Source organism: Bolinopsis microptera, chromosome 8 (assembly GCF_026151205.1).
Source record: "Bolinopsis microptera isolate Bmic1 chromosome 8, MBARI_Bmic_1.0, whole genome shotgun sequence".
Taxonomy (NCBI): Eukaryota; Metazoa; Ctenophora; class Tentaculata; order Lobata; family Bolinopsidae; genus Bolinopsis; species Bolinopsis microptera.
In genome coordinates this window covers 9,239,631-9,261,990 of record NC_087079.1, presented here as the reverse complement: position 1 = coordinate 9,261,990, position 22,360 = coordinate 9,239,631, and the positions used below count along the sequence as shown (strand labels likewise).

General features: G+C 41.8%; 4 protein-coding genes across 5 annotated transcripts in view; 3 read left to right on the top strand and 1 right to left on the bottom strand.

Moving 5' to 3' along the window:
* Window positions 1–22,360, top strand: part of LOC134819580 (uncharacterized) — a 776,807-nt gene that overhangs the window by 476,645 nt on the left and 277,802 nt on the right. The gene's annotated exons all lie outside the window — the stretch shown is intronic.
* LOC134819586 (putative lipid scramblase CLPTM1) overlaps window positions 1–22,360 on the bottom strand; it is a 47,989-nt gene that overhangs the window by 5,774 nt on the left and 19,855 nt on the right. The window lies entirely within an intron of this gene.
* On the top strand, window positions 1,971–21,939 carry LOC134819599 (uncharacterized). Its single transcript, XM_063829616.1, has 10 exons — window positions 1,971–3,050; window positions 6,777–6,854; window positions 9,923–10,018; window positions 10,201–10,320; window positions 10,487–10,598; window positions 10,831–10,939; window positions 16,412–16,519; window positions 16,703–16,763; window positions 16,928–17,029; window positions 21,434–21,939. The coding sequence occupies exons 1-10, from the start codon at window positions 3,008–3,010 to the stop codon at window positions 21,634–21,636; spliced, it is 1,032 nt and encodes a 343-aa protein (XP_063685686.1). The 5' UTR covers window positions 1,971–3,007; the 3' UTR covers window positions 21,637–21,939.
* On the top strand, window positions 7,988–9,327 carry LOC134819597 (QRFP-like peptide receptor). The gene is made up of 2 exons (XM_063829612.1): window positions 7,988–9,003; window positions 9,156–9,327. The coding sequence occupies exons 1-2, from the start codon at window positions 8,046–8,048 to the stop codon at window positions 9,254–9,256; spliced, it is 1,059 nt and encodes a 352-aa protein (XP_063685682.1). The 5' UTR covers window positions 7,988–8,045; the 3' UTR covers window positions 9,257–9,327.

Here is a 22,360-nt window from a genome sequence, read left to right as displayed (position 1 = left end):
AACACTATGTTTCTTCATAATGTACAAGGGAGAGATAGTTTAATAATAATAATATCATTTAACGATATTATTAAGTTTGTTGGTTGGGAGTATTACGGCTCTCAAATGTTTGTCCGGAGGCGTGATACCCCTACCAATATATCACATTGTTACCAACCATATTTAGCGGGAATAAAGTGAATTATCGATATGTCCTACCAATGAGCTCTATATAATAGACAAGCATGTGGACATATACTTGTAATATAGAGGAGTATTGTAATTGGTAAGCTGTCTGTCTCCACTTCTATCATGTCATACAAACTAACTTAAGTTACTCAATTGAGAGGGAAGCCTATTATGTACAATACTAATTTTAATTTAATGAATCTCTATAAATATTTAGATGATGGTAGATTGAATAAGATAATGATGAATTAAACATCAAGTCGTTTAACTGTCATTAAACCATCTTAAAATTGTACGACCCCAGGCTTTACTCGCTTGGATGACTTATCTTTATCAACATTTGACATTTTATTAGTTTAAGACAGGCTGGCGGCAGCCCCAGAGCAGATCGCTTTATGTTGTCTATCGTATGACTTCTCATTTAATTTATTATACTAATCTTTATTTTTCCAATAAGTTTTTGCAGGACACAAATCCATGAATATTCCATTGACGCACAACCGTTGACGTCACAAATCACAGTTTCTCATCAATTGAAAAATACTTGCAGCCCATTAGAGCATGTCGGAGGTAATAACCCATTTTCTCCGCAGTTCTATTACATTAAATGAACTGTTTATATTTGTTTATCTGTAACGTGTGTGAACACAAGGGAACAAACAGTTTTACAAACAAATTGGCTGCTTGAAGTTTATCGTAACTTGCTTTCTGTTCTGAAAATATTGAAATATCCGCAGTTTTAAAGATGTTGCTGAGCCAAAAATCTGGTATATCGAACCTTTGATCTTTTAGCTTTTTAAGTCAAGCGAATAATAAGACTAAAACATATATTCTATATCTATTGATCTCACGTACGCTTTTTCATACAGATTTATCACAGTAAATCTACACTTTTATTATCAAATCTATCTACACTTTTATCGTTAAATCTACACTTTTATTTTACTCGTAATCAGTACAATCTAGTGGTTTAGAGTTCTTTTATTCGTTAGATCGGAGAATGTGGATTGCGACAAACTGGCGCTGTCTAAAGTTAATTTATACTACGATCTGCTGTTTAATCAGTATGAAACACAGATTTATATTGTCCAGTAATATTGATTACTGAACATGAGCCAAATAAACACTAATAAACACTAATAAACACTAATAAACACACACTCGCGCTTATAATCCCTGCTACACCATAGCTCTAAACAATGCCCAATGTTGGTTCTTATCCCTCACATTTACTAACTAACTAAATAACCACCAATTATTACAGGCTCAAACGTGTACAAATAGATTTGTGAGATGATATCTAGCCGATCTATTTGTTTCTTGCCCGCTCTTATTATTATACCCACACACCTCAAATCATTAGTTTAACTCCAGTTGAAACACGTAGGTGCTACCACGTAGGTGCTACCACGTAGGTGCTACCACGTAGGTGCTACCAAGTAGGTGCTACCACGTAGGTGCTACCACGTAGGTGCTACCACGTAGGTGCTACCACGTAGGTGCTACCACGTAGGTGCTACCACGTAGGTGCTACCACGTAGGTGCTACCACGTAGGTGCTACCACGTAGGTGCTACCACGTAGGTGCTACCACGTAGGTGCTACCACGTAGGTGCTACCACGTAGGTGCTACCACGTAGGTGCTACCACGTAGGTGCTACCACGTAGGTGCTACCACGTAGGTGCTACCACGTAGGTGCTACCACGTAGGTGCTACCACGTAGGTGATCACAGTGCTCAGTGATCTAAATTTGTAACCGCTTAACAAGACGGTCATGTAATTGTGATAGTTAACACTTCTGTAGTAGTGGAACAGCAATACTAAGGTAATGGGACCTCTGCCTGATCCAGAGGATATCACCATTTTACCTTCACACAGACATCGAACGTTGTAAGAAGATGACGATCAGACCTCATTATAGTTAACACTTCTACACTGAGTTTAATTTCAGTTCTGTTCACTGAACTGTTTCTAACTCGATAAGGATGTGGTTTAATTTATTAAGCCTAAGGAGGGTTGTAATCTCTGTTTAACGATGGGATAAGTACATCAGTGTGATCTTATGGAGCTTTTAATTACTTTAAATCTTTTAATTACTTTCTTGATAATTTATTAATGATTTCAATTCTGTTTTTTATGTAGGGTCGGCACCAATGTCATTATGGTTTAACCGCCGTGTTTTGGTTTAGCCGAAAAAGATTTTACTAATGTTTTACATAGATTTTTCACACTCCAGCTGCAGTTTTGACTTCAAACCACCATATCAATATGATGAGCAATGAGTATTGATTTTATCTAAAAGTTGGACAATCGACACGCCTTTTTAATGAGGTCCAATTATAATCTATAATTATATAATTAAACCCCCATTATAAACTAAATAATTACTTCCAATTAAAAGTTCATGTCACTTGTCAAAATGCTAAGCTGCTTAGAGGCGATATGGAGAATTTTCATTGCATCTGATAGGCCACTTCCCAATCGTTCAATCGTAGTTCGTACACAAACAAAAATTCCTAATTACGTTGCTAATTACACTACTAATTACACTACAGTGCAACTATCGTATTTATAGAGAGTTATGTCGGGACATTGCTTTTAATCTCATTACTCGGACAGAAGCAGTGAGTATAACCCACCCTGCTTTTTGAGAAGTTGTGTGTCAGATTTACTGTGATAACAGAGTTGTGGTTGCTGTGGTAACAGAGTTGTGGTTGCTGTGGTAACAGAGTTGTGGTTGCTGTGGTAACAGAGTTGTGGTTGCTGTGGTAACAGAGTTGTGGTTGCTGTGGTAACAGAGTTGTGGTTGCTGTGGTTACAGAAACTGTTCATACTAGAGATGTCGGTAGTAGCCTGCGTCCTACTATTTGTTTCGTGGTTAGGTAAGTGAATATGTTTTTTTGTACCCAGTATTTCTATATTCTGTAAAGTAATTATACTTCAGTCCTTAAAATGCTGTATAAATAAGCCTTCGCTTGCGGAGTAATATAAGAAGGGTAGCAGCTGTTAGGTTGTACAAGCAGTGAGATACACACTGCACTTGCACTGGTAGATGAAATGAAGGGGGGGGTGTCATGTCCGTCTATGTCCGCCTATGTCCTGTCCTTTTTGGATTCTATGAGACAACGGACGTGTTTTTTGGGACATTGGCGGACACGGACGGACATTGGCGGACTCGGACGGACATTGGCGGACTCGGACGGACATTGGCGGACTCGGACGGACATTGGCGGACCCGGACGGACATTGGCGGACTTGGATGGACATTGGTGGACATTAGCGGACAAACATTTTGAGGACTGAAGAGTACTGAAGAGTACTGAAGAGTACTGAGGAGGATGGCTGAGAAGGATGGCTGAGGAGGATGGCTGAGGAGGATGACTGAGGAGGATGACTGAGGAGGATGACTGAGGAGGATGACTGAGGAGGATGACTGAGGAGGATGACTGAGAAGGATCAGGAAGACCCAGGAGGAGGAGGAGGAGGAAGACCCAGAAGGAGGACCTAGGAGGAGGAGGAGGAGGAGAACTGAGGAGGATGACTGAGGAGGAGGAGGACTCAGGAGGAGGACTCAGGAGGACTGAGAAGGAGGAGGACTCAGGAGGATGGCTGAGGAGGATGGCTGAGGAGGATGACTGACAGGAGGAGGAGGAGGAAGAGGAGGAAGAGGAGGAAGAGGACTGAGGAGGAGGAGGAGAAGAAATGGGGAGGAGAAGGAGGACCCAGGAGGAGGAGGACCCAGGAGGAGGAGGACCCAGGAGGAGGACCCAGGAAAAGGCCCCAGGAGGAGGAGGAGGACTGGGGAGGAGGAGAACTGTTGAGGACTGATGAGGAGGACTGAGGACGAGGAGGAAGAGTACGAGGAGGGGAGGAGGAAGAGGACTGGGGAGGATCAGGAAGACCCAGGAGGACCCAGGAGGAGGAGGAGGAGGAGGACCCAGGAGGAGGAGGAGGACTGAGGAGGACTGAGGAGGACTGAGGAGGACTGAGGAGGACTGAGGAGGAGGACTGACGATGACTGAGAAGGAGGAGGACTGAGGAGTACTGAGGAGGATGGCTGAGGAGGATGGCTGGGGAGGATGGCTGAGGAGGATGACTGAGGAGGATGACTGAGAGGGAGGAGGAGGAGGACTCAGAAGGAAGAGGAGGAGGACTCAGGAGGAGGACTCAGGAGGAGGACTTAGGAGAAATGAGAAGGAGGACTGAGGAGAACTGAGGAGGAGGAGGAGGAGGAGGAGGACTGAATAGGAACAACGGACGTGTTTTTTGGGACATTGGCGGACACGGACGGACATTGGCGGACTCGGACGGACATTGGCGGACCCGGACGGACATTGGCGGACTTGGATGGACATTGGTGGACATTAGCGGACAAACATTTTGAGGACTGAAGAGTACTGAAGAGTACTGAAGAGTACTGAGGAGGATGGCTGAGAAGGATGGCTGAGGAGGATGGCTGAGGAGGATGACTGAGGAGGATGACTGAGGAGGATGACTGAGGAGGATGACTGAGGAGGATGACTGAGAAGGATCAGGAAGACCCAGGAGGAGGAGGAGGAGGAAGACCCAGAAGGAGGACCTAGGAGGAGGAGGAGGAGAACTGAGGAGGATGACTGAGGAGGAGGAGGACTCAGGAGGACTCAGGAGGACTGAGAAGGAGGAGGACTGAGGAGGATGGCTGAGGAGGATGGCTGAGGAAGATGACTGAGGAAGATGACTGACAGGAGAAGGAGGAGGAAGAGGAGGAAGAGGAGGAAGAGGACTGAGGAGGAGGAGGAGGAGGACCCAGGAGGAGGAGGACCCAGGAGGAGGACCCGGCAAAAGGCCCCAGGAGGAGGAGGAGGACTGGGGAGGAGGAGAACTGTTGAGGACTGATGAGGAGGACTGAGGACGAGGAGGAAAAGTACGAGGAGGGGAGGAGGAAGAGGACTGGGGAGGATCAGGAAGACCCAGGAGGAGGAGGAGGACCCAGGAGGAGGAGGAGGACTGAGGAGGACTGAGGAGGAGGACTGACGATGACTGAGAAGGAGGAGGACTGAGGAGTACTGAGGAGGATGGCTGAGGAGGATGGCTGGGGAGGATGGCTGAGGAGGATGACTGAGGAGGATGACTGAGAGGGAGGAGGAGGAGGACTCAGGAGGAGGACTCAGAAGGAAGAGGAGGAGGACTCAGGAGGAGGACTCAGGAGGAGGACTTAGGAGAAATGAGAAGGAGGACTGAGGAGAACTGAGGAGGAGGAGGAGGAGGACTGAATAGGAGGAGGAGAAGGAGGGGGACTGGGAGAGGACTGGGGAGGAGGAGGACTGATGAGAAGGATGAGGAGGAGGACCCAGGAGGAGGAATGAGGACCGAGGAGGAAGAGGAGGAGGATGAAGAGGAGGAGGAGGACCCAGGAGGAGGAGGACTGAGGAGGAGGACTGAGGAGGACTGAGAAGGAGGAGGAGGAGGAGGAGGAGGACTGAATAGGAGGAGGAGGAAGGGGACTGGGGGAGGACTGAGGAGGAGGACTGAGGACTGAGGAGGAAGAGGAGGAGGATGAAGAGGAGGAGGAGGACCCAGGAGGAGGACCCAGGAGGAGGACTCAGGAGGAGGAGGAGGACTGGGGAGGAGGAGGACTGTTGAGGACTGATGAGGAGGACTGAGGACGAGGAGGAGGAGTAGGAGGAGGACTGAGGAGGGGAGGAGGAAGAGGACTGAGGAAGATCAGGAAGACCCAGGGGGAGGAGGAGGAAGAGTAGGAGGAGGAAGCATCTAAATGTTATTTCCATTTTTGTCCGTTTTTGTCCGCTCTATTTCTTGTCCGTTTTGAAAATATAGGGTACCGAACGGACAAAAAACATGATCCCCTATAACAGCAACAAGAATTGCGCCCGTTCTTCCGTTTTGGCGGACGCTAGATTTCCATTCCACATTTACTATAAATTTAAATATAAGCTCCAATCAGCTCACTTCAATCTTCATGATAATAATATTGATAAATTATGCATCAAATACGGGAAACACTTGAAATTCAGTTCAACTTAACTTGTATCTGTAATTCAAGAAATTATCAGCAAAGGTAAACTATACTCGTGTACACATCAATACACTACGCGTGCCACGTACAAATTGGGCGTATTACCTAATATTAATATTATACATTACATGCATCATATACATTAAAACACAGTAGCGCCGCGCATTCATAGATCAAATACTATCTATACATCACATCTCCGCAAGCAATCCTCGCGCGCGCGCAAGTTTTTCGTTGCTTGGTAACGAACGGAAGTAAGCAAGGAACACGACATATATTTGACCCACCTACCGCAATCTCCAAAATCCACGTTTTTCTGCAAAAACCTCCATTCGTAACCTTTCACTATTGCCTTTTTACAAAAGGGTGAAATGGAAAAAATTGAACATTTTATTTAGCAATTTAGGTGTCCATTAATGTCCGCCTATGTCCGCCTATGTCCGCCTATGTCCGCCTATGTCCGCCTATGTCCGCCTATGTCCGTCTATGTCCGCCTATGTCCGCCTATGTCCTGTCCTTTTTGGATTCTATGAGACAAGCGGACATAGACGGACGTGACACCCCCCCCAATGAAACGTGAACTATATTCCAGGTTTGTCAAAAGAACAAGACAGTTATCTGAGATATTATCCTCCTTTTATCAGACCAGACTACTCACACTACGGTACAGGTCAGTGTTAGGGAAGATGGGGTTAACAACTTTCAGCGTAGTTTTAAAGGGGTAATGTAGTGAATCAGTTTTTAGTTGGTTTTGAAAGAAAAATGGGAAGAAGATGAGTGGGGGGGTACCAATGGCATAAAATGGCATAAATGGCATACGTTTTATGGCATAAATGGAAATTTTGATTGGCCAATTCTCCATTTATGCCATGAATTTAGGTCTTCATATTTGACTTTAAATTCGCAAATTATTATTAGTACTTGAATAAGAGACATGTTTCATGCTTTATAACGCTTGGAATGATCGTTAAAGATTCATATGACAAATAAAGAAAATAGAAATGTATTATATCAAAAATGGCATAAATGGCATACGTTTTATGGCATAAATGGAAATTTTTATTGGCCAATTCTCCATTATGCCATTTATGCCATTGGTACCCCCCCCCCCCCCCCCCCCAGATGAGTATTATAATATCCAATATATAATATCCTAAAGAGGTCAAATCCAGAGGAATTGATAACAATTATTGAAAGACTGGAACTAACTTTGTTCCTAGAAGCTAAGTAAAGTTGCTAGCTATTATGTATTACTCGAGATGAATTAAACCATTTTGGTCAATCCCCAGACTAAAAACCAATTGTACAACACCAGTAACTCCAACATTTCAACAATGTTTTAAATATGTTGACAACATCGCAATATCGTATCAAGGAATGAGTCGAGAAATGTTTGGAATGAAGCTTTCTTTTAGTTTTGTTTTTCGTTTTCAATTTGGGTTTTAACTTTTTAAGTGTCACCGCGCAGTTTAAATTCTGATATTTTTGTCACGATGAATAACGTCCCCTACATTGCATCATGCGATCCTTGCTAGAGGAAGGTATTATGCTTTATATCATTATTTGGAATTCTCAGACTCAATTCAGGAAATTCTGTTACTTAATATATCTCATTTTGTTAAGAGAGAGAGAGAAAAGACAAATAGTATGACGCACTAAGAAATTAGGCACGCCTCTGACCAGAGCTCAAACTGGACTCTGAGTACTGTAAGGACTAAGGATGTCTTACAGACACTGCTCTCCAGAGAAACTGATACCTTGTAGCTTATTCTTCATTTGGTTATACTTATCCTCGCACACATTTGTTATTTGTTCCCGTACTTGGTAGCTCACTCTCCTGTCTCCTCACCAACATTCAACAATGCACAACAACCAACAGACTACAGCATTACAAGGCGACCTCAGCAGTGCAGAGAAGTTCATCTGGATATCATATTTACTTATAGTACTTCTATCATCAGTACTGGGGGATACTGTAATTCTAGTGGCTTCTATAAAGTACAAAGCCTTCAGGTTACACGAGTTTGTAGTGACAGTAATCCAGCATATTGCTGTATGTGACCTTCTTCTGGGGATCCGTACAGTCCTGTTCAGAATAGTGCCCATCATAGCTGAGGAGTGGATCTTAGGTGACATCTTGTGTTTCGTTAACGCTTACTCCTCAACTTATCTCTTCACAGCAAGCTTCCTTCTGGTATGTGTACTGACCATCAGTAAGGCTGTCTTGTTGAAGTATCCCTTAAGGACGAGCAGTATGACGATACAAAGAGCGCACCTGATCTGTGCCTTGACCTGGATGTGCTCCTTTAGCCTCCCATTGAGCTGGGTTATTGTGGATAAATATGACATTTTCATTGATGCACGGGTGCTTCTGTGCAGGTATCACTTTTCCGCTGAAATCTGGAGAACGTTGAGTATACCTGGTCATCTCCTTGTAATTGGATTAATAACATTTGTGGTTTGTGCCAGTGTCCATTCGGTGGTTATCCTTGCTAAAGCCAAGAAAGCAGGGGAAAAGAGCGGAGAGGTTATAAAATGGCAAGGAGTCACAACTATAGTGATGACACTGATTATCCTCATAATCGCCTTGGTGCCTACAATAGTATTCCACCTTGTTGAACGATATCAGAGTGTTGAAGACCAATATAAACTGTACAAATCAGCGCGGATCACCACCGCCCTGTTCATGCTGACTGTAATGTCTAACTTCTACATCTACTGCCTGACTGTCTCTAGCTTCAGACAGTTCCTGCGAGCCAGATTCCATGAGATGTCATCACGTGTTCTTTTTCTTATAATGAGTAAGCTCGGTCGCCCAGGTAAGCTGCTTTCTGATTTAATAGTTAAATGATAATATCCTATAGTCATACTTAAGTTTAGCATATTTGAGTTTGTCGTTTAAAAATGTCATTATTCACTCCAGCGTTTCATGTAGCAGATAGAGTCCCAAAGTAACACAATAAAATAACAGGTAGAGGAACTGGACACTACGAGCTAAGGAATGAATCTAGTCGGGCTAGCTTCAGGAGAAGCACTCAGAGAAGAGACGACATTCAACTAGAACCAGTCTAACCCAGCGCCAGCAACTGCTCCTTTGACTCTGAATACATATATATATACACTGGATCCATTGACAGATCCCAACACACACATCCCTGATTATAGACCATGAAAAAGGAAATGCGAATAATGTATTACTTTCTACATTCTTGCGAAGAATTGACGATCAATTCGATCGTTTAAATAACAAGGACAGACACAATGAACACAATTTTAGTTTGGCTTTTCTTTTTTATTTAAAACGAGTCTGTCGATCTTTGAAAATTGTAAGTCTTTTGATTAAGATTGTACCATTACATGGTTCCACGTACACAATACACATGTGAGATTATTTTAACTACTATCATATTGTTTTTGGCTTTGTTTTATGTTTTAACTTGTTTGTGTTGTATCGTGATGCTCCAGTTTTATTTCGAAGAGTTGATTTCATTTTAAAACGTCTATTAACTTGTTAAAAACTATACCAATTGGATGGCTAAGATTCTTTAAAACGTAAAATAAATTTGTCTGTGAACCGAACGTCTCAAGAGCTTTAAGAGGCAGGGGCCAATGGTTTACATCAGAGTAATACAAAAACAAACACAGGCCAGTAGTAAATTGTACAGAACCCATAACGGTACAAAAGAACAACTTGTGCAAGATATTTCTATGGCTGTGAATAAATTTTTCTCTTTTCAGAGGTGGAATGCTACTTGGGTAAAGGTGAGACGTACGCTGGGAATCAGAACTACACTAACTCTGGTAAACCTTGTGTAGACTGGAAACAGACTAAATGTAAGTAAAACTTATATATATTTAACATATAAATGTAAGTAAAACTTACTTACATTTAAAATATAAATGTAAGTAAAACTATCAAGATTTAACAAATCTGGGTAGTACCAGACTGATACCATGATAAATGTATAAAAACGACATCCTAAGATATAAAAGAGCTGCTGACATTGCAATTTCAGTCCGTAATGATGCGTCTTGTGTTTACTGTAGGAACCCTAACTCGGACTCTAATGGACCTTGGTGTTACACTGACGGTCTAGGGGAGAAAGAGAGCTGCCATACTCAGATACCTAAATGTGGTGAGTTTAACTTGTGGTGAGTTTAAATTGTATCAAGGAGCTAACTTGTAAACAATATCAACATCAAGCACTTGCATTTGACACTCCGGAATCCGGATCCAGTAGAAATAACATTTTTATTTAACTGACTTTTAGTCAAGCTTGAGTAACTGAAAGTTGTGCCCAGGTCTAGTTTATAGTTTCGGAAATGGATCATCAGTGAGGATATCCCATAACTGGAGCAAAAGACACGATAGTAAAATGATGATCAGTTTCAAACCTTACATCCCTGAAAACCAGTAAGTTATAATAGGAAGTAATAAGTAAGCAGCAGTAATTAGTTTCATTTCAACATTTAGCTGCTTCATGAAATGACAGGTGGACATAAGATGGGACATATGTGTGGCAACACAAAGCCTTCGGCTAATATGCTAAGAAGCTGTGTTTCGAATCTAGGCTTAACATTTTCCAAAATATTCTTTCCTCATCGTACGATCTTAACTTCTCTACAACTCAGAACAACCCCCTCAGAACAGATACCTTACGATACTCTCTGCTCTCTATTCCCGGATACCTGAATACTGGAGTGTATCTGGTCTACAGCTGGCATCCAAGTGAAGGGGGATATATTCAACTTAAGGTAAATCGGGCATATATGGCCCATTTTTAAACGTAGATCTGGTTAGAAACGAAATCTGGGTCCCTACCCTCGCACAAGATTATTCTCAATTTTCTTGTTGTGTTCCACAACTATATTTGTAATCTGGTTAATACGTGTAAATGATTGATTTGATACCTGGACAATATGTTGCATGGGTATGCATGCGAATTTGTAGATCATAGTTTCTGTCTTCTACAACTAATATAATATACAGTACTGTTTGAGGGAGGGGGAGCAACCACATAAATAACCATAAATAACGATAAATACATAAGGACACGTTCATTGAAGTTTGAGGATATTGGTAAATATAAGTGACCCTACTGAATGGCACGATGATGTAAAATGTGTCACACTATGAAACTATATAAACCCTCTAACCCTAAGATAATCGTTTCATCCTCTACATAAACTTTGTCGCATAACGATATCTTTATCAGACAATAAGATATCGCTTAAATGCGGCCGGCAGTGAGTTGTAAACTTTGTCACACTATAAAAACGTGACGGAGTTTATATGGACCCCTTGTTGCCGTGTTTGACCAAATTTTCGAATTTCCAATTCATAGAATAGCTGTATATGACTATTATCTACATATTTAGCGACTTTTGTCCTTAAATGGTAGCACCATGTAAACTCCGTCACACATTTAAGAAATTTATATGAGGGATGTTTATGACATCCTGACAAGAAATGCCGAATAGTCTAGCATTATTTTGTGAGCTGAATGTGTTTGGAATTGTTCACATATTTCATTGTTATAGGCAAATACAAATACAGAAGGCAGAAATAGGTAAATGTAGTCACATAAATTTGTATGATATCTCAACATGTGTAAAATTGAGTAAATATTAGTATACCAACTTAAACACCCTATATTACGTACTATGGATCAATTAACAATATTTCAACCATACGCCGGTCATATAAATTATTATATGGCAGTGATATGTTAACATTGGATAAATTTCAACACCTGAACAGGGTAAAAATTTGTAAATGTCGTCACAAAAAAATAATTATAACTTTATTTGCTCCGTGTTGGCAAAATAACTAATTTATCGACATAGTGATGGTGATAAAGTAACATTATATACTAATTGAGGTATGATTCTTCAAAATAGGGGCAAGAAATGTAAATTTCGTCACATCAGCCATTGCATTAGTTAGATAGATTTTCTTTCATATCAACTGCCCTTATTATAGTTGGAATGGATTTATACAGGAAATATAGAAACCCATGCCCATTTTTCATCACATTGAAATTATACCGTTGGGGCAGGAAAAGTAAATTTCGTCATATTTCGGTAAATTAGTGATATCAAACTCAGCATTGTTAAACTTGGGTTCTGATTTGCTGAAAAATAACCTACCAATAATTCCTGGAAGAATATTGAATTCTAATCGGGGTATGGTTCTTCAAAATAGGGTCAAGAAATGTAAATTTCGTCACATACGTCATTGTAAAATTTAGATACATTTTCTTTCACATCAACAGTCCTAATTATAGTTTTAAATGATTAATTCAGAGATAAAGGAAATATAGAAACCCGTGCCCATTTTTCATCACATTGAAATTATACTTTTGGGGCAGGAAAAGTGAATTTCGTCACATTTCGGTAACTTTGTATAATTAAACTCAGAATTGTCAAACTTGAGTTCTGATGATCTGCTGAATAATAACCTACTAATAATTCCTGGAAGAATATTGAATTCTAATCGGGGTATGGTTCTTCAAAATAGGGTCAAGAAATGTAAATTTCGTCACATCAGCCATTGCATTAGTTAGATGGATTTTCTTTCATATCAACTGCCCTTATTATTATTGTGACAATTTTTACATCAACGGCTCTTAACTTGAATCAGCTCTATCCGTGCATCGTCCTTATATACAGTTTTCCCGCCTTCCAAACCAAAATCAGATATAAATGATTTCGGCAATTCACCCAAAATTTTAGATTCCATATTTAATGTGACAGAATTTACATCATTTCCCAATAAGTGCATGTATTTGCTAACTTTTCAAAACAACATATTTTAGGGCTATGATTGGTAGAAGAACCATCAAATAATGAGTTGAAAGGGTTTTGAGGACACCTCACAGTAGAAAAGAGGTATCGTATTCTGAGTGTGACAAAGTTTACAAAATATTGCCTTAAAACCGTTCGATCCCTGCCCTTTAGCCAAATGTTGTATCGTAATTGTTAGAATGACCTAATCTACTATATTTTAAACCAAAAAATGCTAATTGGGCAGCTATGGTTAACACAGTCACAAAAATGTGACATTTTTTACATTATAGTGCCTAAAAACAATAAATTGTATTTCTGAGCCGTGTATATGGAAGTATGGGTCACGTGGCTAATGTCCAGAACTTCTGAACACGCTATTTTTTTTGGTTTACCAACATCCTTAAACTTCAACATGAACGTGTCCATTTACGATTTCATATCATTTTGTGACGATGTTTACATCAACTGCCCTATACTTCAATCAACTGTATCCGTGTATCGTCCTCATATAGAGTTTTCCCGCCTTCCAAACCAAAATCAGATATAAATGATTTCGGAAATTCACCCAGAATTTCAAATTCCATATAATTTGACAGAATTTACATCATTTCCCAATAGCCAAGTGCATGTATTTGTTAACTTTTCAAAACAACATATTTTAGGGCTATGATTGGCAGAAGAACTATCAAATAATGAGTTGAAAGGGTTTTGAGGACACCTCACAGTAGAAAAGAGGTCTCGTATTCTGAGTGTGACAAAGTTTACGAAATGTTGCCTTAAAGCCGTTCGATCACTGCCCTTTAGGCCTACATTGTATCATAATTGTTAGATTGACCTAATCTACTATATTTTAAACCAAAAAATGCTAATTGGGCAGCTATGGTAAACAATGTCACAAAAATGTGACATTTTTTACATAATAGTGCCTAACATCAATACATTTTATTTTTGAGCAGTGCATATGGGAGTATGGGTTACATGGCTAATGTTCAGAACTTATGAATACGCTAGATTAATATATGTTAAAATTAAACCACTATCATCAAAAACGCTGTTTTAGAAATTTACCAATTTCCTCAAACTTCAATGAACGTGTCCATAAACCTATTTTGAAATTGGAGGGAATAATATACATTTATAGGTTTTTTACCAAAAATCGTCAAGGGCAGCTTAATTTCAATTTTCTGGACGCTTTAGAAGATTCTGAGCAAAATTAATATTTTGATATTTGAGGTGAAAATGTCATGTTGAAATTTAGAATCCTATACTCTTTTGTTTAAATTTTGTACTCGCTCAATTCTGTGACAAAGTTGAACTTGTAAATTGCATTAAGACGCTTTCGGTTCAGGGTTTCCCTAATCCGTGAAATCTACTATACTGCGTCATGAAAAATAACATTTACAGTGTCAAATTTGGTGCTACCGAAAGTGTTAAAGCAATTAAAAACCCTCTCCCACCACTTTTTATTGTTTCATAGACGGAGTTACTTTATTTTCCGCACATCTGGTGGTAGTATTGTCCTGGGTTTACATAAAATAAAGTGATCACCACGGCATCCTCACTTTGAACAATCAACAATCAACATGAAGATCTTTCTAGTTATCTGCCTGGTGGCTGCATCTCTCGCGGCTGCCGAAGATGTCCTTCGTGGTATCCTCCGATCCCCAAAAGAGACCCTCAAGCTCTACGGGGAGTTCAAGTCCCGGGAGCATCTCAAGTTCCTTGCATCTGAAGACCGAATGAGGTTCAGACTCTTCCGAGCCAATGCCCAGCTAGTCGTTCAAGCTAACGAGGAGGGGGGATCTGCTGTATTTGGCCTCAACTTCTTCTCCGCGATGACTGAAGATGAGAAGCAACAGTACCTTGGACTGAACGTTACTGGACATGACGAGAACCCTGTGCAAGTCACATCCTCTTCATTCAGTGCCCCCGCAAAGAAACTGTGGACCAATGAGGGTAAGGTTACACCAGTAAAAGACCAAGGAAGTTGTGGATCTTGTTGGGCATTCGGAGCCGTAGGTGGTTTGGAGACGAGGTACCATCTAGAATCTGGTAAACTGAGGAACTTTGCAGAGCAGGAATACCTGGACTGTGTTTTCGAGGGAAAATCATTTTCCCTCGAAAACACACTTTGGGATGGTTGCGATGGTGGATGGAGTGATATCTGTTACGACTACTCTGCGAAGAACGGTGGAAGGTTGGCCTCAGCTGCTGACTACTCTTACACTGCTGTAGATGGAAGATGCAAAAGTAGTTCGAAACGTGACGCTATGGTGGCAGCTAAAATTGTCGGCTACACTAAAGTAAGCCCAACTGAGGAAGACAACATTAAAGCCCTTGCATCAGGCTCCTTGTCTGCCGCTATCCAAGTGACGGCTTACTTCTACCAGTATAGTAGTGGCATCATCCAAGACAAAACATGTACTGGGAGAGTTAACCACGTCGTCACAGCGGTAGGGTACACGCCGGACTTCGTCCTGGTAAAGAACTCTTGGGGAACCAGATGGGGAGATAATGGATTCGTGAAGTTAGTCCGAGGTTACAGCTCCAATTGCGGCCTCTTCAAGTACAGCACCTATCCCAACCTTGATTCAACCGGACAGTCTGACTACACTCCCTCTGACAAAGCCACCGACTACAAACCAACTGAATATGATGATGTTATCCCCCAACCTGACCCAAACTGCTTTGACAAGATGGACTGTAAGCCCGACTATTGCACGAGGGGTGGCGCATGGGACGAAATAGCTGAGGTGTACTGCCGTAAGACTTGTAACAAGTGTTGCGCCAACGGGACCATTAGATGTCCTGATGGACTGTGCCGACACGAACACATGTGCTAAAACTTAACTTCTAGTATTTCGTCATGTTTACGATTTCATTTGTTTTAAATAATTTGACAGGTGACACTGCATTTAAACCTTGTTTTATTGATTAGATACCTTAGGGAGACTTTCTTGTCGGACTTTATTTGAACGGACAATTATAATGGGCCGCTGGAGGCCCGGGCGTGTCTGTTTACAGTCCGTACTCCTACTCCAAGTCAAAGTCCGTTGAAATTTGTCCCAAATAAAATATACCAAAAAATGGTTCAAAATGTTCAGAAAGTTTTATGAAAGCAACCTTTTGATACTCTGAACTGTTTATAATCCTATTATCAAATAAAACCCAATACAATCAAATTCAAGGTAAAAAAAAGCAAAAAATCCAATTTTCCCAATCCCAATAAATTGGTTTTCAAACTTGATCCCAAACCCCTTATTAATATTATGCAGTAAAAACACTTAAAAACACTTAAAAACACTTAAAAACATCCTACTCTATAAACCAATAAATAACCATAAATGCATATACTACCTATTTTGAAATCGGAGGGAATTATAGCTATTTATGGGGTTGCCATCCCCCCCTGTTTGACAATAATAAATATTATTTCAGTGGCTATACCATGAGGACCTGACCCCAGTAGTCATAATATCTAAGAAGACAAAACACCGTTTTTATAACGTCAAAGTATCAAGGAAGTACGAGAACCTTTCCATGACAGTAAGTTACCAGGTGTAGATACAGCCTTGCTGTCAGCTAATACATGCTATGTAACAATTGCCATTATGTTATATTATCAATCCAAGGTCTTTCGTAAATGTAAATTAATCTTCCGATTCTTGAATAATGAATATGAAGAAATTTTATGCTTTTGTGTTCGTCATTAAAAACGTTGTATTTTAGGTTAACAATAAAGTGTACAAATCTCTTGGACAGTTAGAACCACTTGAGTTTGAAGATACAGGTAAAGTCACTATTTTACCGAACACCCCCCCCCCCCCCCTCCCCACCAGCCCCCGAACCTGGTAACATAAGTAATTTGAATAAGACGATAATATCTTATCAGATAAGTTGGGTACTCATCCTCCACCACTTGTACTAACTTATTTGTTTAACACATTATATCAGGTAATATAGAAGTCGGGTACAGTGAGAAGAGTCCTGCGACAGAGTTCTCTGGGTGTATGTCTAACGTGGAGTATAATGGTCTCAGCATACTCAGACACTTTGGTTAGTTTATAAAGGGGGGGGGGGGGGCATACTCAGACACTTTGGTTAGTTTATAAGGGGGGGGGGGCATACTCAGACACTTTGGTTAGTTTATAAGGGGGGGGGGCATACTCAGACACTTTGGTTGGTTTATAAGGAGGGGGGGCATACTCAGACACTTTGGTTAGTTTATAAGGAGGGGGGGGGGGCATACTCAGACACTTTGGTTAGTTTATAAGGGGGGGGGCATACTCAGACACTTTGGTTAGTTTATAAGGAGGGGGGGGCATACTCAGACACTTTGGTTAGTTTATAAGGAGGGGGGCATACTCAGACACTTTGGTTAGTTTATAAGGGGGGGGGGGCATACTCAGACACTTTGGTTAGTTTATAAGGAGGGGGGGCATACTCAGACACTTTGGTTAGTTTATAAGGAGGGGGGCATACTCAGACACTTTGGTTAGTTTATAAGGGGGGGGGGGGGCACACTCAGACACTTTGGTTAGTTTATAAGGAGGGGGGGCATACTCAGACACTTTGGTTAGTTTATAAGGGGGGGGGGCATACTCAGACACTTTGGTTAGTTTATAAGGAGCAGAGGCACATATTAGGTGCGATGGGTGCGGGATCGCACAATTTACCGTTTTCCGCACATTTCCGCATAATTTATTGTTTTCCGCACACTCCCGCACATTTTGTAATTTTCTGCATATTTCCGCATAATCTAGCATTTTCCGCGTAATTTCGCATAATTTTGAAATTTTCGCGTTAAGATTTTTGAGTGTAAAAACCAAAATATGTTAAAAGTCGGGCCCTTTTAGGACCGTGACTCAGGCCCTTTTAGGACCGTGACTCAGGCCCTTTCGGGACCGTGACCCAGGTCCTTTTGGAACTCATACCTAGGCCATGTGACCCAGTTACCACGTGACCCAGGTCCTTTCGGGACCCTGACCCAGGCCCTTTCGGGACCATGACCCAGGCCCTTTCGGGACCCTGACCCAGGTCCTTTCGGGACCCTGACCCAGGCCCTTTTGGGACCGTGACCCAGGCCCTTCTGGAACTCATGCCTAGGCCACGTGACCCGGTTACCACGTGACCCAGGCCCTTTCGGGACCATGACCCAGGCCCTTTCGGGACCCTGACCCAGGCCCTTTCGGGACCCTGACCCAGGCCCTTTTGGGACCGTGACCCAGGCCCTTCTGGAACTCATGCCTAGGCCACGTGACCCGGTTACCACGTGACCCAGGCCCTTTCGGGACACTGACCCAGGCCCTTTCGGGACCGTGACCCAGGCCCTTTCGGGACCGTGACCCAGGCCGTTATGGAACCCTCGTCGTTACCGTACTTCGATCATACCTGCAGCCCTCTTTATCGGGTAATGAGCTCTATTCGTTGTAGCGTTGGCTTTATAGTGGGCTTAATGGATCTTGGATCAAGTGGTTTACAAGTACTGACGATCAATGCCAACAAGCGTGTCACATATTTGCGATCAGGCATCGGATCTGATCGACTCTATCAAGAGGCGTCCTCAAATAACTGTCTCCTGATCTCTACCAGATCAAGTCACTGTTTTCAGACAACTGAATCTCAATATAGGTTCAATCATGGTCTTAGTAAAGAACTACACCCTCGGCCTCAGTAACACATAAATAGACCTATTTTTGATAAGAGCGGCGGTTACACGTTTAGAATTTCCAAAGTCCTTCAGAAAATGCAAAAGAAAACCGCACAATTCCCGCACAAATTTCGAAAAAATCGTCGCACATTTGCCGCATAATTGGTAAAAATTTACCGCACCTTACCGCACATTTTACCTTTATAGTCGGGTGCGGTACCGCATAATTTCGATTTTTTTACCGCACCTAATATGTGCCTCTGATAAGGAGGGGGGGGGGGCATACTCAGACACTTTGGTTAGTTTATAAGGAGGGGGGCATACTCAGACACTTTGGTTAGTTTATCAGGAGGGGGGCATACTCAGACACTTTCGTTAGTTTATAAGGGGGGGGCATACTCAGACACTTTGGTTAGTTTATAAGGGGGGGGGGCATACTCAGACACTTTGGTTAGTTTATAAGGAGGGGGGGCATACTCAGACACTTTGGTTAATTTATAAGGAGGGGGGCATACTCAGACACTTTGGTTAGTTTATAAGGAGGGGGGGCATACTCAGACACTTTGGTTAATTTATAAGGAGGGGGGCATACTCAGACACTTTGGTTAGTTTATAAGGAGGGGGGGCATACTCAGACACTTTGGTTAGTTTATAAGGAGGGGGGCATACTCAGACACTTTGGTTAGTTTATAAGGAGGGGGGACATACTCAGACACTTTGGTTAGTTTATAAGGAGGGGGGGCATACTCAGACACTTTGGTTAGTTTATAAGGAGGGGGGCATACTCAGACACTTTGGTTAGTTTATAAGGAGGGGGGCATACTCAGACACTTTGGTTAGTTTATAAGGAGGGGGGCATACTCAGACACTTTGGTTAGTTTATAAGGAGGGGGGCATACTCAGACACTTTGGTTAGTTTATAAGGAGGGGGGGCATACTCAGACACTTTGGTTAGTTTATAAGGGGGGGGGGCATACTCAGACACTTTGGTTAGTTTATAAGGAGGGGGGGGGCATACTCAGACACTTTGGTTAGTTTATAAGGAGGGGGGCATACTCAGACACTTTGGTTAGTTTATCAGGAGGGGGGCATACTCAGACACTTTCGTTAGTTTATAAGGGGGGGGCATACTCAGACACTTTGGTTAGTTTATAAGGGGGGGGGGCATACTCAGACACTTTGGTTAGTTTATAAGGAGGGGGGCATACTCAGACACTTTGGTTAATTTATAAGGAGGGGGGCATACTCAGACACTTTGGTTAGTTTATAAGGAGGGGGGGCATACTCAGACACTTTGGTTAATTTATAAGGAGGGGGGCATACTCAGACACTTTGGTTAGTTTATAAGGAGGGGGGGCATACTCAGACACTTTGGTTAGTTTATAAGGAGGGGGGCATACTCAGACACTTTGGTTAGTTTATAAGGAGGGGGACATACTCAGACACTTTGGTTAGTTTATAAGGAGGGGGGGCATACTCAGACACTTTGGTTAGTTTATAAGGAGGGGGGCATACTCAGACACTTTGGTTAGTTTATAAGGAGGGGGGCATACTCAGACACTTTGGTTAGTTTATAAGGAGGGGGGGGGTATACTCAGACACTTTGGTTAGTTTATAAGGAGGGGGGCATACTCAGACACTTTGGTTAGTTTATAAGGAGGGGGGGCATACTCAGACACTTTGGTTAGTTTATAAGGAGGGGGGCATACTCAGACACTTTGGTTAGTTTATAAGGAGGGGGGCATACTCAGACACTTTGGTTAGTTTATAAGGAGGGGGGCATACTCAGACACTTTGGTTAGTTTATAAGGAGGGGGGCATACTCAGACACTTTGGTTAGTTTATAAGGATTAAGGAGGGGGGGGCATACTCAGACACTTTGGTTAGTTTATAAGGAGGGGGGCATACTCAGACACTTTGGTTAGTTTATAAGGAGGGGGGCATACTCAGACACTTTGGTTAGTTTATAAGGATTAAGGAGGGGGGGGGCATACTCAGACACTTTGGTTAGTTTATAAGGAGGGGGGCATACTCAGACACTTTGGTTAGTTTATAAGGGGGGGGGGGGGCATACTCAGACACTTTGGTTAGTTTATAAGGAGGGGGGCATACTCAGACACTTTGGTTAGTTTATAACTTATAAACTAACCAAAGTGTCTGAGTATGCTCCCCTCCTTATAAATTATAAGGGGGGGGGGGGGGGGGCATACTCAGACACTTTGGTTAGTTTATGAGGGGGGCATACTCAGACAGTTTGGTTAGTTTATAAGGAGGGGGGCATACTCAGACACTTTGGTTAGTTTATAAGGAGGGGGGCATACTCAGACACTTTGGTTAGTTTATAAGGAGGGGGGCATACTCAGACACTTTGGTTAGTTTATAAGGAGGGGGGCATACTCAGACACTTTGGTTAGTTTATAACTTATAAACTAACCAAAGTGTCTGAGTATGCTCCCCTCCTTATAAATTATAAGGGGGGGGGGGGGCATACTCAGACACTTTGGTTAGTTTATAAGGAGGGGGGCATACTCAGACACTTTGGTTAGTTTATAAGGGGTGGGGCATACTCAGACACTTTGGTTAGTTTATAAGGAGGGGGGCATACTCAGACACTTCGGTTAGTTTATAAGGAGGGGGCATATTCAGACACTTTGGTTAGTTTATAAGGGGTGGGGGGTAAATAGTATATAAGGGGAGGGGAGGGGCTGAACGGTTATTTTCGCACCAGTAAATTGACAGATTGGGTCACAATTTACCACCTCTGACCGGAAAGAAAGCCATGATAACTAACTGCTCTTTAACTCCCTCAGACAGAGCCGATCCGAACAAACCACTAAAAGCCTCTGCCAGAATCACGGGTAATGTGACAAGAACAGAATCCTGTATGTACGTGGCTCCACCTACTTTTACCAGACCGCCCTACTCCTCGTCACAGAGACAAGGTGTTTCTATTTTAACTCTGGTGGTTGTGTTATTGAGAGCTTTCTATTGTTATAGACTGGATATCTTGTAGATTTGTTGATCTTTGTTTTTGTATAAAACATGTATCATGATTCTTATAACTGTTACTCCTCCTCTTATGCCGTAAAAAGCTCGTAACCTTTCGGCTTTCTATAGTAAAATTTAGCATTACATTTGGACTGAGTAAGTACATGAGTCAGACACAAACTTAGAACATTATGAACAAAAACAGTGTGTTGCTAGTTTAGTTGTGTGTGATAGTCAAAGCAGCTATTGATTACACATTTTTCTTAGTTTGTTACTTGTGTTTTGATTGCATAGGGTTCAAACTTCAGATTTTTTGCGAGATTTTTAGTTTTATCATTTGTTGGTGCGAGCAATACAGTCTCAGTAGAGATTAGGAAGATTTCAGTTATATTTCCAGATTTGCAATTGAGATAAGTTTTGAATGTGCATTTTGCAATTATACAACATTAGCATTACAATAATATGATGTAAACAGTCAATATTATATAGCTGAAATTTGGGTTTCGTGAGAACAATTCAACAGACAATGTGTATCCTTTTGTAACCCTATACCGCTATGGTTGTGAGAACTTGTAAATTGTGTTCTGAGCACTTGCCCGTATGAGAGCCTAATTAATTAAAATCAGTTCCTTGATACAAAAAAGGAGTCCAGGATCACAACTGTAGCTCCATTATCACAAAGTACGAAGGGCATAATGTTAAATACATTGTACCAAAACATCTCGGTAACAAACAAACAAACAAACAGA